Source organism: Tympanuchus pallidicinctus, unplaced genomic scaffold, assembly GCF_026119805.1.
Source record: "Tympanuchus pallidicinctus isolate F22 unplaced genomic scaffold, pur_lepc_1.0 scaffold34, whole genome shotgun sequence".
NCBI classification, from domain to species: Eukaryota; Metazoa; Chordata; class Aves; order Galliformes; family Phasianidae; genus Tympanuchus; species Tympanuchus pallidicinctus.
Genome location: NW_026294752.1, coordinates 2478063 through 2496438, shown reverse-complemented (window position 1 = coordinate 2496438; position 18376 = coordinate 2478063). Strand labels below are relative to the sequence as shown.

Sequence of the window (18376 nt, the reverse complement as noted above, 5' to 3'; positions counted from 1 at the left end):
ATAGTGGAATTGCAAGTGCCCTTCCTACTGCTGTAAATAAGGCTTGCGGAGCTTTCCCTAAGAGGCATCAGAAAGTCTGGCAACAATTGTTCCTTTATAACCTTCCTTCTTCATGCTTAAGTGTTCTTGCTTGGAAGAAGAAAGCCTTTTTATGACAGATCCCTGTTTCCAAGCTTCTCTAGACTTATTTAAAAGCTTGCTACAGAAACATTTCAAAAGGAAGCTTTTACACATTATTAATTTGGTTCCATCAGGCATTTCCAAACAGCAGGGTATTTGCAGGCACCACTAATTTTCATCTTCAGAGGACTTGCATTTGGAACTCTATTTAACTGAATTTTCTTAAGAAGCCTATTTTCCTAGAAGTTACCATATCACCAACTAAGACCGGAGCTAAAACTCCAAAACATGTAACCAACTGTCCAGCCCCCACCACAGCCACCAAATTCAACACGATGAGCCCTGTTGCAGGTTTCCTGCTGGGGACCAGCAATCTGTGCTATCAAAGCTGCATCTGGAATCCCAGACTGCAAAGGAACACAACACACCTTCTATAGTTAATAACATTATACACTCTATATGTGACACTGGCAATGTAGACAATTTACCAAGAAAAGACTGAACACGGCCTTTGCTACAGATGAAAAAATTGCACTGGTACCTGTTTGCACTGCATTTCTATACTTAAGTCCTTGCATCCATCTCTAACAAGAACATCATGCTACTCTTTGATCCTAGGTAGGAGTTTACAGACATGTATCACAAATGCTATGGAATTTGCATCAACCCCAGGTTCACAGGGCAGGTCAATACAGTGGGTGAATTCGTCCCTCTTTTCACTACTGGCCATTTGCATATCAGTTCCATTGGGATTATTCTTACTGTGTCAGCATAGATGCATATTAAACAGTTTTCATGTTACACAGTCTCTTACAACAGCTTTTCCACACCTTTTCATGCTCTTGCACTAAAACTTCCACCTCAACTCACACCTCTGCCTCAGATGAGATGTTTGAGGCTGAGAAGATAAATCCATTAAAATTCTGTGAATTGACATACTATAGTATTTTCATAACACCCATGACTCATTCCCAGACCAAAGCAAAATATCTGCAGGTCTGTTGTGCTCTTTGCAGTGGGTCGCAGGAAGCTTATTAGCTGTACACACAGTCTCCTCTTCCTAGCTCCCATCCACATTGTGTCTATTAAAAACATTCCCCTAATACTCTTTTGCCTTGACAGCAGAAGTTGTATGCTTCAGCAGCAGTATCCTATTAAAAAGAGGAGGAACAAATATGAAGGAAAAGGGATCTGTACATGGGGTAGTCCTCTGTACCAAGGGGTCACATGTGCTATTAAGAAAACTCTAGGGGTAAACATCAAATGGAACCCTCAAGTCTCTAACAGCAAAATAAGCTGGGGAAAAAGAAATATTTGGTAAAATGTGAAAGCAAAAAGGACTATTATTCTCTACCTGTATCAAACAGATAATTGCAATACAGTAAAAATGTATTTACATATTTATAGATATATTAAAAATTGATTTACGGCGCACTCATAAGTGCAGATGGTACGAATTCAGGAACAGACCTCTGCACACAAAGGAAAGAAATAATGGAAGAAGCACAATCCATGCAGGATGTGAATATGCCAGGGCTGAATTGCAGGGACAAAAGAAATCCTAGAAAAAAGAGAGGTGGGGAGAGCAGATAAAATGTTAAAGGGAAGAATTTTAAAAGGAGACGAGGGTTCAGCAGCCAGGGAAGTAGAAACATCTGCAAACAGCATTGGTGGCAGTCATTAAATCAATAATGCACAAAGGGAGAAGGAAACCAATGCCAAGAGAAGCAGAACAAATGTCCAGAACAATCCTGGGAGGAGAAGGGGGAAATGGAATCAGAGCTTACGTGGCAGCTTGAAGATAAACATCTTGAGCTTCAGGCAGCAAGAGATTCAGCACCTATAAGGTAATTGGAGGTAGAGAGGACGTCCTACTGGCTGGAGCAATGAGAAAGGGTGACAACAATGCGGTCAGGACAGTGTATAAGAGGCAAACGAAAAAAAAATGCATACAAAAAGAGGAGTAGGGGAAGCCAGAAATAAAACAGGCAGCTGCCCAGACTCCAGCAGTTAAACTAGGATCCATGGCAGCAGTTCAGGGGCTGGGATTCATGCACCGAGATGAATCACTGATGCTAAGAAAACTCCTTTTGCTTGTTTCCTTTCCTTGCCAGCCTCTCGCCTCCTCCTGAGCTATCCTTGGCTTGTCCCCACACAGCTACCTCAGGGCTGAGAGAATTTAAGAACAGCATGTAGTTCCTCCCCAGATTTTTTTTTTTTCCCCCAAAGATCGCACTTAGCACTACATGAGCTCTCCCCAGCCCTGGCTGCATCTGCTTTTGGTGAATCACATCCTGCTCTGCTCAGCCAGGGCAGTGGACAGGGACAGATCGGGCAGTGAGAGGTAGGCAGCAGCTGAGCTGGAGCACACACGATTTCCTCCGCTGTCTCAGAGCAGCCTGGCAGGCTTCTTGCTGCTGCCAGCACCTTGAGCATGGTCCAGCCTAGATATCTCATGTGGGGTATGTGAGACACCCTGGGAAGAAGGAAAGAGTAAAAAGTTTCACTGAGAAACAACACATGTTCCCTGTACCACCAGCTGCTCTGCCTGCCATCTTAACCATGTACCTGACAGCTAGCAGCACTGTATGGGTTTACTGAAGAGCTAAGAGCAACTCGCTATTCAAGCAGCTTTGAAACTTTTCTGTACCTCAAGAGCAGGAGGCACAGAGCTTAAGGGAAAAGAGAAAAGTTGTGGAGGGGCCTTGCTGGAGCAGCACGCATGTCACTAAGCCTGCACGCTGCCCAGCACGCGGCTTAGTGCACTTCGTTACTGTGGCCAGCCATCAAGGAGATATACACATTCTGAGGCTCACCAGAGAAGGGATTACAGAATTAGTGGGTTACATAATCTTTTATATAATCACTATGAGGCGCTTCACTTACGCAACACAAGTCAGCCAAAATAACCCCTTTCCCGAATGCAAGCAGCACCAGCAGCACATCAGACTTATGGCCGCCTAAGGTGCATGAGGGGCAAAGGCAAGATCCAACTTGAGGCAACCAGGCTTCCTGGAGACAGCACTGTACAGACACGTGCTTTTGGCCTGGGGAAGACAGAAGCATCCAGAAAGCAGAGGGAGCAGGGACAACCTGCATCTCAGTGTGTTGAGGTGCCAGAGTCAGTGGGATTTTACAAGGTTCAGAGCAGCCTCCAAGCAGCTGGACCAGCACTTGCTGAGATCAAGTGGGGCGTCCCCGCTGACTTTAAATGGGCTTTAGATAGGGCCCGGGATTAGGGCTTCAATGAAAACAGGAGGTCAAGATTACTGCAGAATTAGAATAAACTTAATCCAAATGCCCTTGGATTTACACCACAGCCGTGCCTGCAGTTCCTGTGTGCAGCAAAAAAAAACAGGCAAAGCCACAGCAGAGACCGGCTCCTGCTTATTCTTGAAGACCCAACGTGAGTCAATGTAGGCACTTAGGGAAATTTACCTCTTCAAAGGTCTGAGGTACACTCCAGTGAATCCACCAATTTGTTTTCAAGATCTCACTTGATGCCTTCTAGTTAACAGCAGACATCTACATAGACTGTTGTCATGTATAGGATATAAAACCTAATCTTATCATTTTTGCCCAGTGTTTTAAGAAACCAGCATGAAGTGCTATCCTCAGGAAAAGAAAAGGACAGTGTAAATCCTGGATGATGAAAGTGCAGGATGTTTCTTAAAATGCAAGAACTGAGATCCTCAGATTTCACCACCAAGTCCTAGAATATTTACCATTACCATAATCGGTGCTGGGCATTAAACTGAAGTTCAATTATAGCTGTGGATTGCTGCAGTTGAAGAAAAAAAACCAACAGATTTGATCTCAGCCTCCCTCCTTCGAATGACACTCAGATCCAAAGCTCTCTCCCTACAGCTCTTTCTCAAGTTATGCAACTAGTAGTATTTGACTACTAGGCTCCTCACAGCTACCTCTGCTTGCTGGTTTCCCTAGTGGAATTGCAGATCATCCCCTGCAACACAAAGTAAAACCCTGGTCTCAGTGCAGCACGAGGTGCTACCAGTTCCTGCAGGGACACAGATACCAGTTTGGGAATGGAGAGAACCATCATTCCAGCCACACCGATAAACAAAGCATATGATTGTCATCTTATGCCATCTTAACGCAAAGGATGACTCAGTTCTGAGGAGGTTTAAGCCAATCCTATACATGCAATTCCTTCTGCATAAATGGGAGAAACGAGCTGCCTTACTCAATTAGCAGGTCAAAGGTCATGCATAATAGACCCTGCTGATACAGGTTTGCGTCTGACAAGACAGCACTGCTGAAAGCACAGCATGGATAGGTGCCCTCAGCACTGCTACACCCCTAACCATGGGAAATCCCTGTTCTTTCAAGGGATATTTATTTGGAATCAATAAGGCAGCGCTCAGGATAGAAACAGCTTATGTCAGCCTTGAAAAGAAAAGCCAGCCATGTAAAAGTGGATATAAGACTTTGCACATCTCTCTCCCTCCTGAAAGCAGGATTTTCAGAGCAAAGTATTCTCCTCTGTTCTGAACTGAAATTCTGACAAGCTTTATAGCACTGAACAGATGCAGGAGGAATTTTAAATCTTCCCTGTACTGGTTTGAACTTCAGGCTCCAAATGTAGCGGGGAAGTGCAGCTCTGAGTTGGGAATTCAAATTGTAGGAGAGCCAACAGTGAATTTCTGGATCTCACTTACACTAGTATTGAGATAATTATCTGCAGCGATGAGCAATACATCTTTCCCCCAAGGAGTGCAAATGAAAGAAAACACTTGCTTGACTCATCCCTACCCGGTTTTTCTATCAACAGATAAAAGCATGCTTTATGCTACCCACAGCACCAAGAGGCACCTTGCTGACTTTCCATGCATAGAAATATCACAGAAAAGCCAGCAGGAATTTGCAGGCCACATTAATATTTTTTTCTATCCACTAATAAATCTAATAACATATTAAAAAGCAAAACGAGTCACACCTGGACAATTACTCTGTGGAGATGGTTATGCTGCCTGCTTTATTGTGCTGTCATTCTCGCACTGTAGTCACTGTGCAGTACAAGCACTAAATGGATTGTACTAAAACCACTGTGGCATAAACAACTAAACATTTCTGCTTAGGTAAGGATGCTCTCCTATCACAAAAGTAGAAACAGGTGCAGGTCAGCATACGCAAGAGAATTTTGTTGGCCTACCTACACTCATCATTTAAGTAAAATGACAACCATGGCAGCAAAACAAGTTCGAAACAAGACAAGCATGCTTTTGCTACTACAGCTCTTTGTATTTTTTTAATTTTTTTTTTTTTCCTTTTGCTAGCAAACATATTCTGACGAAGCTCCTGTATCAGAGGTACCCTAAGAGCTCTCAGCTGCATGATAGCAAAAGCCTATCATTCCATCCACATTGCTGGCAACCCCAAGCTCAGCAGAGCAGGCCTGCAAAAGCAGCAACCATCTTTGGGTCATGCTGCAGTGAAATGCCAAGAAGACAATGAAGATCCAACAAAATACAAAGACTGCTCTGAAAGTAAAGCCTCCTATTTTATTATGTTGGCCCATGACATCAGATGCAGATGGTGGTGGTACAGCAGTAGAGGTTGAATCTTCCCACCAATATTCCATTGAACTTTCTTACCATGTGACAGACTGCTGAAAAGGGGCATCTGAACCAAAGGTGTGTCACTGAATTTCTCCTTGAGGAAAATACGGCACCCACTGATATTCATGGATCCCCTCCTGGATGTTTACGGAGACAAAACAGTGGATGTGAGCCCAACGAGGCGGTGGGTGGTGCATTTCAGCAGTAGAGAATCACAGAATCATAGATGACAGTGGGTCATCACAGCTGTGCAGATTTTTACAAGCATGGCATGAAGACTCTTGCTCATTGCTGGTAAAAAAAGGCATTGCTAAGAGTCAGCACTATGCTGAAAAAATAGTGTTTTGTAGCTGAGTTTTATAGTGGTCTTTATATCTGTTGTAGTTTCCACGCAAATAAATATATGGCGTTACTTCTGGAGCAACCTACATACTTCTCTTACATCGGGGTGGAAGGCCTTCGGTAGGGCAGAGTGTTGAAATGCACATTGCCCATAATCTTTGGTCTGCCCTTTCACGCAGTAATTTCATTTCAGAGTTCTCTGGTTCTTCCTTATGTGAATAATAATGCAGACAGGAAATATACTTCAGTAGAGAGTCGCAAAAGTGTGATAGATGTGCTTGCTTTAACCTAGTGTACTTGAACATAAGACTTGCGCAGATATGATCTGCATGCTTGGTGATCATAATCTCTAACTCCACTCTAACTGAGAAGGAAGGATTCACCCTCAGAACAAATGCCAGCTAAGGCAAAAGAGGAACATTGAAGGAAGGCTGGGCAGGCCATCACCCGCCAGCTGGACTCAAGATGTACGGCCCTGGCTGTGCTGATGCTCTGGGAAAATGCTCCCCAGCCACAACCCCTTGCCTGCCCCTCAGAAAAAGAAAGGTCAGGAAGATCATCAGCTCCGCGTTGAGTGTTTCTGCTCCAACAGACACTTGGCAAGTAGCGTGGGAAAACAAAAGAATAGCTTCTAGAAAAGCTTGTCTCAACTAATAGCATCTTTCAATGGAAAATAAAAAAGACTCCGCTAGTTCTCCCTTTAAGCTGTGCACATAGAAGATCCACTGTTTTCTGCTCCTTACAGATCATTATGAATGCAGGTAACTCTGACCAAAGGTGACATCTAACATACAGAAATAAGCATACTACCAAAATGGGCAGCCTTGCTCCCAGCCATGTATTCCCTCTCTCCTCTTGCAGCAAGTTTGGCGATGATGCTGCTGTACCAACCTCTCTAGAAGCAAAGGAAACTCCTTCCTTTGCTTTTTTTCCCCTCAGCTTTTTCTTGGTGGCTGTTTCCCACTGCTGATGAGGGCCAATCCAGTTCACCTGCAGTTGCACAGTAAAGAGACCTGAAGAAGCTGGCAGCTAGCACAGGAGCTAGAAGCACACAGCATTAGATCCGATATAGAAGAAAAAAAAAGCACTTTTTCCTCATTTCTCTTGCTTCCCCAAATCTGCCAGACTGACAGTTGAGTCACAGGGAAAGAGGAAAAGATTTTTCATCAAGTTATTTAAAACTTGGGTTTAGTTAACACTCATTCAGCACAGAGCTGAAGACACACTTGAGAAAGAAATACATTTTTAACTTCAGAGTGCAAACTTTTCCACTTAATATGCAAGAAAGCTGTCAAGACACATCGTTCTCAAAAAATAAAAATAAAAAACTTTTTTTTTTTTTTGTAGTACTTTGCAAATGTCAAGAAAGCAATAAAATCCACTGCTTGAGACTTCGTCTTGTCCCTCGCTTTGCAGGGCTCTTTTAACATCCCCCAATTCTGGATCATGCCCTCACCTTTTGATAAAGCTAGTACTGTTGCCCAAAAGGCACTACTCAAGCAAAGAAAAAAAACATGGTTTTAGAACGGTTTCACCTCTTTCTACTCAGAATAAAGTTTTTATTTACCACAATAAACTATAAAGAGATTACAACAACAAAGATTTCAGCAAAACACAAAAACTGGAAAGAGGTACACTTAAGGACACAAAACGATGACACATTTTCACAAACAAGGATGGCAACTGCATGGAGGTTTTCTGTATGTTTTATTTAAATGGATGTTACTTTAAATCACAACAGATTAGAAGTGCATCTCGTTTTAGCAAGAAATCAGAATTTTTTTTTAATGCAATAGTATAAGCTCAAGCATTACTGTGTTCCTGTTCATAGACTCAACCTACACAACTGAGCAGGGCAAACTTGTATGAGGGCATATTTTTTCCAGCTTTTCCTAAGCCTCTTCCATTTGGAGTAAGCCAAAATAATTCTGCAATAAACCAAAGTTCCTTGGGGCCTTCCCCTCCCCCCGCCAGTTCACTCTAGCTAAATTCCAAAAGAGCAGCTTAATTCTAAAGGCATACTTTGATCAAGTTGAATGCATCCTTACAGACACCTGAGCTAGCTGAGTGGGAGTACTCAGATCAAAAGGGTCAAAGGGTTTTTCTTTTATAGAAAGAGCATGACAGAAGGTGCTGAACATTTTTGACTGTTGGAAAAAATAAAGTCAACAGGTCTTACAGATGCTTTTCCTGATGAGGGGGAAAAGATGAAAAACATCAAAGAACCCACTGCACAATTATTCATGAATTCCCCTAAGGAATGCAAACAGCACTCAGCCACCTCTCCCTTCCTGCAGTGAACATGAATCCTCATCAGCAGGAGCGAAGTGAGAAAACTATGCAGGCTCAGTCCTCCTGCCTGGCAGTCACAGCCCAGCTCACTGCTGACAAGAGACAGGGAAGGCTTGCCAGCACCGCCTGAATCAGGGAATGACAAATCCTATGTAAATTATTTCCTGCCTCCACTCAGCAAAGCAATAGGTCCTTTCCAATGGGCTGCAAGACAATCAGAAAAATGAAAAAGTTCCCTCAGCTTGATAAGCCCCTTTGTAACTAAAACTACTAAGGAGCAGAGAGTAAGTGGACATAAAGGAAAATGCCAACAGTCAGCTGCTAAAACAGCATCAGAACCTGGAGTGCTGTTGTGAAAGGATGCTCACAACTCCTTGAGCCCTACCTATGCCTGCTACCATCAGAAGTTGGTGCACTTTTGCTCTTTTTCTTTAAGATTTGCATTCTTAGTCATTTACTGTGCTTGTTCCCTTACTGGTGGGCAGAGATTCTAGCTTAACTTTATAAGCTAGAATCTGCCCCGTTGAACTCCATTTACAAAGATAATAAAGAGACAGTGCTTACCCAGTTGGGAAGAAACTAACCAACTTTGCTTTTATTTAAATAAATCTTGCATGACAGACTGTCAGAAGTGTTTATATTTTAATTAAGGCATTTTGCTGTTCACATTACATCCATTCCTCATTCAAAAAATAAAAACAAAAAACAACCTTGACTCTTTTGCAGCATCTTCCATCTGGTAAACTAACAAGAAGACAACTACACTGATCATACTTTTTCCCAGCCAACCAATTATCAATACTTCTATCAGCATACATGTAGTAATTGCTAATAAGGAGAAACTGTGTGCCAAAATCCCACTTCCAGTATTTCCAGAAGAGGTCATCTAAATGTTATATTGCCACATTCAAATTTCTCCAGCAGACATTATATACCATTTACAACAGCTTCCATGGGTATTTCTTCAAGTAGAGCACTAAAAAGCTTGACTAAAAATAAAAACTGACTTAATAAAAAAAGTTCAGGCTTTTACCAGTTCCTAGGCCACTTTGGATGCAACAGCCAACCAGAAGCTTATGCACTTAAAGTTACATGACAGCTTTGTGAAGCAAGGCTACCCAGCAAGCCACCATCAGGGCTGTTCTTGGCACAACTACCTCCCCATCCTTGATTACCACCATGCTGTGTGCAGTGTCCTGGTGAAGGCTGCGACTTGTGCAGCTCAGTTCTGCACTTCCATCCATGAGTTCAGCATCAGACACCCACTCGCAGCCCAGCACACCCGCAGCTGCAGGAGAGAAGAAGGCACCATCCTGAAGAACAACTCAGCAGGAGATACTGCTGTGCACACATGGAGGCTGATAACAACCTCATTGAATCATACAGGCAGAGGCTATTTTTTCCTATCCAAAAGGCAGTGCTACCCATTAAAGCCAAATGTGTACAAGCCTTGAGATGTCTGAAGAAATAAAAGCAGAAAATCTTGTTATACAGCCCAGACTGCCAAACTGACATACTTTAAGGCATTCCTCAAATTATTCCAAAGAACTGAGAGCCCTGGACTCATACAGAACTGAGACAAACGCAGTCCTGCCAGGGCAACCATGAGCTGCACCAGAGAGCAGGACTACCAGCTGAATACATATCCTGGTAAACACTGAATGCAGAACAGTCCACCGGAACCCCAGGCTCCTGATGAAAAAGGGCGTTCCAGGCAACTCTACTTAATAACACACTGCTACCTCCAGGTAGCTGAAACAGTTTGCGAAAGAAAGATGGATGAATACTTAGCAGCATTCATTCTCTCCAGCAAGAGCCAAAATTACCTATCAAGTAATCCATCTTTAAAAGTTCCTTGATTCAGCTCACATGTTCAGTAAGTCAGCGACTAAACTGTGAGCAAAGCTTATGGCATCTACAGCTTCTCTCTCCTAACAGCATGCCTTCTCATCTTCTCAGCATCAATACTCAGGTTAGAAAAGCAAGGGTTTTCTTTATTGTGGGGTTGGGAAAGAAAAAAAAGTGCTGTAAAAGACAAAGGTAGAAAATTCTTGTTAAAACTCTGAATTAATCACTCTTTACTACCAATACAGCCCTCCAAGTGGTCCTGTAATCAGTATATTCCAAGCTCTCAAAGGATCAGGAACCAGGAATTCCTTATTCCTGCTCCAGTAACAACTGTCTCAGTGCAATAACTCAGCAGCTGATGCAAGCTCCCCAGCCCATCTTTCCCATTTTCTCTTCTTTCACAGACTTCACAGCATACAAGACATGATTCCCCAGAGCAGTGCCGCACAGCTACTTAATGACCGAGCTCAGCCTGGAAGTCACAGGGAAGCACTCCACATTCCTGAGCCTGCATGTGTCTTCATCAGTGAACACGCATCCAACTGGAGCTCACTCTCTTTACTGGTGTAAGGAGAACTCCTGGTTCAGAAAACGCATTGACAGAAAGAGCATCTTCACCTTACAACAAGCATTTTAAGTCCCTTAATGAGGAGAACTTCAACTGCCAGTAAACTACTGCATCCGAATGGCTACGCATCTTCCTCCCCAACTAACTGTACGATAATCAAAGCCTTCTGCAAAACGTTCAGTTAAAAGCATACATCTCAGCTCATGCTGCCTTAAATATTAACTAAGACCATGTGGAAGCCGCAAATGGATTTGAACAAAAAAACAACAAACAGCAATGCAATTTCAGTTAACAGCCAGTGTGGAAATGAGCACAGAGTGCAGCAGAAGTTTCAAATGCCAGACACCCTTGAGAACAGCCAAATGTCTCTGATCAATTATCTGAACTCGCAGTGCTCAGTTTCTGGGTGTTCTTGTCCTGTAGAACACAACTTCAACCGTTTTAAGTCGTAATTTCTTATTTACATCTTATCTAAAAGCCTACCTTAAGCTCCCGAAAATAGACACATAACACTAATCCACAGACACATACGGCAAAACAAACATTCTAGATTAAAAGAAAAGAAGAAAAAAAACCCAAAACACACCACCACAAAAGACTCCATTAAAATCAGAATTAAAAACTCGGGTAACCAGGCTACGCGCAAAGAGGACCGCAAAGCTCAATGCTAGCACTGACTACCACAGAGCAGCTCGGTAGCCGGCCGCGCACTTCCCTTTTGGGCGCCCGCAGCTCCTCTCCACGGCTCCAGAGCCCTCAGGTCACGGCCCGACCCCCGGCCCCGCGGGCTCCTCGAGGGCTACCGGCGCCTCCCGCCTCGGCCTCCAGCCCCGCGCCGCGAACAGGCGCGCGATGCCTCCTTCGTGCCAGCCGCACCGCGCCCCGGCGGCCGCGGGGTCTCGGAGCCTCACCTCCCATAGCAGCGACAGCAGCAACGCGGCTCCGGGCTGCAGGCGCCTCATCTCGCCTCGTCCTCGCCACCCCCGCCGCCTCAGACGCGTACGGGCGCGGTCAACGGCGCCATGCCCGCCGCCGGGGAGGACGCAGCCGGCGGCTCGGGAACGCGAGCACCGCGCGGAAGGACAGCTAGCCGAACGGGCGGCACAGGGGCAGGGCCAGCAAGCCCTGGGACCGGCGGGGCAGGAAACGGGGAAGCCCCGCAGCAGAACACGGGCAGGGGAGGGCCGACCCGCGCCTCCACCCAGAGGCGGCTCCCGGCCGCGGTCGAAGCCGGGCGGGCAGCGCAGCGGAGAAGCGAGGCGGCAAACGGCGTGCTGACCGGCCAGCGGTACAAAGAGGGCCGGCGTCGCCGCGGCGGCTGAGGGCGGGGAGAGGCGGTGCCCGTCACGGCGCCGCCCCGCTGTCCGGCTGCTCGACCCTATCTCTGCCGTGGGCGGATGGGCCGTGGGGTTACGGCGATGGAGTCTGTGAAGCACATAAAGCGACGCGCTTCTCGAAGGAGATCAGCCCCTGCACAGGTGGAGGCTGTGTCCTGCGTGTTAGCGAGAGCGGCTGGGGGCTGCGGTCACTGAACAACAGAATCACAGAATGCCAGGGTTGGAAGGGACCTCAAGGATCATGAATCTCCAACCCCCTGCCACATGCAGGGCCATCAACCTCCACATTTAATACCAGCCCAGGCTACCCAGCTCCCCATCCAACCTGGCCTTGAACACCTCCAGGGATGGACAGGGCATCCACAGCCTCTCTGGGCAGCTGTTCCAGCACCTCACCACTCTCTCTGTGAAGAATTTCCCCCTGACATCCAACCTAAACAGACCAGGCATCCAACCAGGCAGAGTAGAGAGGGACGATCACCTCCTTGTTCCCTGCTGCCACTCCTCTTCCAATAGTTGCTGCCATGATGTGAGTGGTGTGGTGGGGACTGGGCAGAACAGGGGAAGGCAGCTCCTGGAATTCAAGTATTGGGAGGCCAGAAATGCACAGCCGCACACAGGGGCCCTGAGGAAGAGGAGGAGGAAGGGGGCTATGCCAACTTATGGATAGGGAACAGGATCTATGTGAATGGGCTTTGCACCCACACGATTATGGAATGTGCCTTTGGCTCATCGGAGAGGCTATGTCCCCATCGTCATCTTTCATGCACTCAATTAGTTACCAACAGCCCTGGCCACCTTCTCAAGAAAATCTCAGGAACTGCCTTGAGCACTGTCAGGTGCACTGAGCCCCGTAATACACGGCCAGTGTAGTTATGTCATGGATGTTTATTTCACTGACAACTTGTTGAGGTGCTTGGAAGCTCCTTTCCCAAGCCCATTCCCACCCTTACCACAGCTAGTCCTGGCACTGCCTCAGGGGATGAACATCTGTTCTTCACATTCAAGTATCTTAGTGTTGCAGAAGAACTAGCATATCCCTTGGGAGGATATGAAAGGGTATGAAGAGGGACCTCCTGTTGCCATCTGAATAACAGACCTTTACCAACAGCTTTTCTGAAGGGAGGTCTTTTTGTGGGCTGGCTATACAGAGATGATTAGCATGTCCTTGCAAGGCACAGCTCCTTCATTCAGCACTTCCTCATCACAGACTTGAAGGAACTTGCCACCTCCTGATGCCAGGTGGCTCAACAAAATATTATCAGGTGAGTATTTTTTTCTGTTTAGTCAACTTTCAGGCAGTTTGCAGAGGCTTCCAGCTGGCCCATGTTAATCATACATGGGTCACACCTATTTATTTCCATGGAAGTACAACAGATAAAGAGTACAATACCACTATTTGACAGAGCAAATAGTTTTTTCTAGCAGAATCACCACCATTAGCTATGCATTTTCAGCAGTGATGAACAAGAGCCTGCATGTTGTGCTCATAAAAATCCACATGGCCATGCACAACATGGCTTGTCTTCCATGCCGCTGTTGCTACTGCTGAAATACACTGCCCATCACCTTGTTGTGTTCAAATCCACTGTTTGGTCTCCATAAAGTTCAGTAAGTGTCAACGAATGTCATTTTTTCCACATGAAGGAATTAAATTCCACACTTTTGTTTCAAAATGCAGCTCACAGAATCACAGAATCACAGAATTGTAGTTCCATGTCAGATGCTATATAGTCAGTCTGCCTCTCTGCTGCCATCTGTGACATGGCAACAAAATGCAACAGAATGTTGGTGGAAAGGTTCAACCTCAACTGCCCTACCACCATCTGCCTCTGATGTCGAGGGCCACCATAATAAAATAGTACACATAACTTTCCAGGCAGCCATCATACATCCTCTATACGCTGTATATAACAAGTGCCTGTAGACTAAGGACCTCCCACACACTGCATGACATTGTGCACTCACAGGCAGCCTGTGCACATTTTACCTAAATGACCACTGATTCTGATATTTCCATTGAGACATTTATCTCTACTTGATGCCATTCAGTCCAAAGCTGTGAGGTGCATTTTTCGGATGAATACATACATCTCAAACTGAATTTGCTAGAAGATATTTAAGAAGATATGACAGCCATCACTTTGCCCAACGATAAAGGCTTGGTGAAGTAACTTTTGAGTGGTACACACAAATCTCTATAACGTCTTATGAGTTGGAAAGTTCCACTTCATTTAACCTGTGCTATAGAGAAAGACACATTGTGTATCAGCTATCATCTAAGATAAGTCAGCTCACGTTGTCATGACCAACAAACACAAAGTTGGGAATCACTTCAAAAATGTTACCCTGTGTGGAAGTTTGATAAGGACATAAGCATTATTTATTTTCAGGTCTCTACCCTGACATACAGCTTTAACACTAACTCCCTAGGTGGACCCTATTTTCTGTGTTTCGTGATCTAAGTAGCAGTCTTGTGGGGTCACACAGTACTTGATGATACCTGATGCAGAAACCAGCCTGATCCATCTAGAGGCACCAAATGAATCTGAACAGCTGTGCTGAATGTGAGTGCCCTGTGCTGATGCTGCTGGCACAAATTCTTGCAGGACTTTGGAAACATGAAGGCGGGAAGTAAAGTTAGGAGAGGAATCTGGGATCTTGTCACTGTAGGCACTGTGGTCCCTAAAGGCCAACTCTGCCTGTATTTTCAGCTGATGGCCCCAAGTATGCTTAGGCAAGAGCCAGGTATCAGATACATATCAGTTAATTATGAACACGTATAACCCTTCTGAGACCCAATAAAGCATTAATTAATTAATTATTTTTTTCATAGGAAAAGGATGGTTTCAGTTGAGGCAAAAAAGAAAGAAATGAAGACTGTTGGGTTTCTTTGTTTGTTTTTGTTTTTTGTTTTTTTCTTTTTCCTCAATGGGGAGATTAGTTACAGTGAGATATAGGTAACAGAAAGGAGAAAGAGAAAGCCACACAGGCTGGAAGCATGTTTTCCTGTGCATATATTATCCAGTCTAGATAAGGGCATGGATATCCTAACTACAGAATTCTTTCTAGGCCAAGAGATAAACTGAAACAAGAAAAGCACCTCATGGTTTCAGATTTCATTTTGGCCACATCTCTGCTCCCTTAAGTGATGTCTCTCATTTGTGCCTAAATTCGGGGAACCATCTTCATCTCTGAGGAAAGACCATTAGCTTTAGTGGAGTTAGAGTACAATAGTACTTAGCCCAGCGTGTGACATTCCTCAGCTCAAGTGCAAGTTGTAGCAGAACCCCTTGGAGTTCATGTAGGTTCCAATGAACGCTTTCCATCTGCCATGGACAGCTAGTCAGCAAAGAAGAGAGGGTCCACACTGCGTTGTTTTGATGGAACAGGAAAATGAGATAAGGTTTTTATTGGAGACCAGGTTTCTGGGTGAAAAAAAGCTCCTCATTCCCAGTCTGATTTTAGCCTTTCTTCTGGTACGCTGTTCAGATAGTAATACACCTAAGTGCACAGGAGTGAATGCATGGAAATAAGTAATCTAAATCCATGATCAGCAACATTAATGAAGCTTTATTCTATCTCATCAAGGCTTACACTCCTTTTCTTCATGGATTCTTACGCATTCCTTAAAAGTACTGCAATCCTTTGTTCAGTGGATGTACCAATAGTAACGTATTTCTTTTATTCAGCCATTTCTATTCCTGAAACTTGAAAGAATATGTTATTTTTGAGACTGCCACTTCTCTACCAATTCTTTTTCTAGTGGAATAACAGATGCTGATGAACTTAGAACACGTAAGCATGAAGATATTTTCTAGGTCTTATTTATTCTGAAACCAGACAGGTGAATATTTTTGCAGTGTACCATGCTTCTAAACTGCTTTTTATTGAGTGTCTTCTTGTTCATGTTAAGACAGTTGTTCCTAATACTGCTGAGAAGCATTTGATTCCACAAGAGCTGTGAGTGAAGCAGGTAACAACTTTATATAAACAAATAAAATTTCTTGTTTACTTCTTCACATGAATCGTAAACAACTATGATTTTGAATTTATTTTATTATTTACTGCTATTACTTCCTTCACATGTGCTATTAGAATTTGTCAAATTATGTTTGTTCTCCAAACTGTGATTTAAATGTAAGAGAACATGCAATATATTTTGAGATTCCCCTTTGTAATTACTTAAATGGAAATAGCCTTTATCAGTAGCACTTTTCAGCCAAAGAAAGACCCTTTGAATTGTACAAAATATGTATAAGTATCTTCTTAAATTCTCACTGTTTTCTTTTGAGAAATCACATTAGCATTATTCATTTAAAAAGATAGAAAAATATTGTATTCACAAATACAGTAGGCCACCAATGCAAACACGCTTGTTTTTGCTGCTTCTGTATCTTGTTCAAAGCACATTTTTTTTTAATATCCTATGCATCTCGTAAGATGTGAGCCATTTCCTGAAAAAAATGTGCCTTTTCTTTCTTCTAACTGTCTGGCAGAGGGAGAAGTTTACATAAAGATGTGGTCTCTTGGTAGAATAATAGTTAAATTTAAATTAGAATCCAACTTCCCAGAATAAAGGCTTCTTTTTCTGTCACTACTTTCACCAATATCTATCCATCAAAAATTACTTCAAATAGAACATTAGAGGAAGTCTGACTGAGAGACTTGTTTAAGCGTTAGCAATCTGCTCCAAAGTCATGAATATATTAACCCAGTGCCCCTATCTTCAGTGCTTACATCTTGAGGAAAAGTCTACGGAATTTCAGTGAGATGATATGGATATATTTGCCTTTCTTGAAATGGAAATGCAAATTTCCATGTATACATCCTACAACTCAGTTTTAATATGGAAAGATATTATTGATCTGATCAGCACGAGTAAAAAAACTACTAATCAGTATTGCAATACATGCATATACTATTTTTTTTAGTGCAATGCCAGCAACATCATTAACATTTGCATGGGCGGGTCAGAATTCCTGCTGTTTTCCATAACTACTGAAATTAAATAAAAATCATTAAACTGGAAGAAGATTACTTCTGACTAGACTGCATTCTGAGATTTTCAAATGAGAGCCCACAGTAGTCATAGTTACTAAATACTACCACAGTTGGCACTTCTTGCACCCATAAAGCATACCATGTTTAGCTGATTTGCTAGGAAACAAAGGCTGGAAGAATTGCACACAAACTGCCATGCCTAGGCTCCAGGACACTGCTATTCACATTCTGTGCCTTTGAGACTCCTCGCACAGTCAGGTATTTGTCCATCATATTAAATAAGTAGCTCTATAATGAACAGTATCTTGAGGAGCACCAAGCATGAGATAGGCATTAGTGATCAGGAGGATGAAGTTTACTGATTGGACATACTATAAAATGCTACCAGAATAGCTATATCAATCAAATCAAATGGGTTTTTTTTGTTCTGTTTTCTTGATAGAGAATGAAGTTTATTCTCTCAGCAGAGATATTAATGCTTTGTGTTAAAGAATTCAGGATCTAAAAGTGGTTATTTTTTTCCTGAGAGATGGATCATTTGTAAATTCAAACTCTTTGTTGACAGTCTATGGTGAAAGGAAGGATTAAAGAAGGATATGTTCGTGGTACTGTTATAGGGACATAATCTTGAATCAATGAAACATCTAGTCTGCAAAGAATTACTGTTGAGGTCAGTGGATAATTAGAGGACTAAACATGTTCTTTTGGATCCAGATGTATTCTGGACTACCTCAGACCCAAACAAGGTAAGTACAAAACCTTGTCAAGTTACAGTGGGAACTTTTCATGCTGCCTTCCTATCAATCAATCCCAAGCAGAAGGTGACATAGTGGAAATGCAAAGCTATGCCTTGTGGCTCATGAGAACACCCATCTGGAATGAAACAGTCTGGAGCACTTCATTTTTGCTTTATCTTGTCTTCCTGTCTGCACCACAAACAGTCTTTTAAACCATTACAGCGTCTTCATATCCAAATAATAAAAAGCTCTACGAGGGTTTTGGTTATAGATGGGAATAATGAGCCCTGGTGATCCCATTCTTCTCAGACCAATGTAAATTAGGATTAATTCCACTGCAGCCAATAGGAAAAAATCTAAAGCCCGTGCAAGTGGGGAATAAAATTTGAGATTTCAGATCTAAGTTAAACAAAATGTTCAAGTGCTTAATAGGGATTTTTCCTTATCCATTTAAAGTAGTAATCATTTCCTGTTTATCTTAATTTTTTTTTGTTTTGTTTTTTTTCCCCTTACTGTGAATCTATCTGATTTGCAGCATACTGTGAATAC

The 18376-nt window shown here is 43.4% G+C and overlaps 1 protein-coding gene across 5 annotated transcripts in view; it reads right to left on the bottom strand.

Moving 5' to 3' along the window:
* VOPP1 (VOPP1 WW domain binding protein) overlaps positions 1–12080 on the bottom strand; it is a 63843-nt gene extending 51763 nt beyond the window's left edge. For 2 of the 5 annotated variants that reach the window (XM_052699022.1, XM_052699023.1), the window contains exon 1: positions 11661–12080. In XM_052699022.1, the coding sequence (XP_052554982.1) occupies positions 11661–11711 (51 nt within the window). In that variant the 5' untranslated portion in view covers positions 11712–12080. The remainder of the gene's footprint in view (positions 1–11660) is intronic. The other 3 variants (XM_052699025.1, XM_052699027.1, XM_052699028.1) reach the window with 3 other exon arrangements.
* Between the last annotated feature and the right edge of the window lie 6296 nt (positions 12081–18376).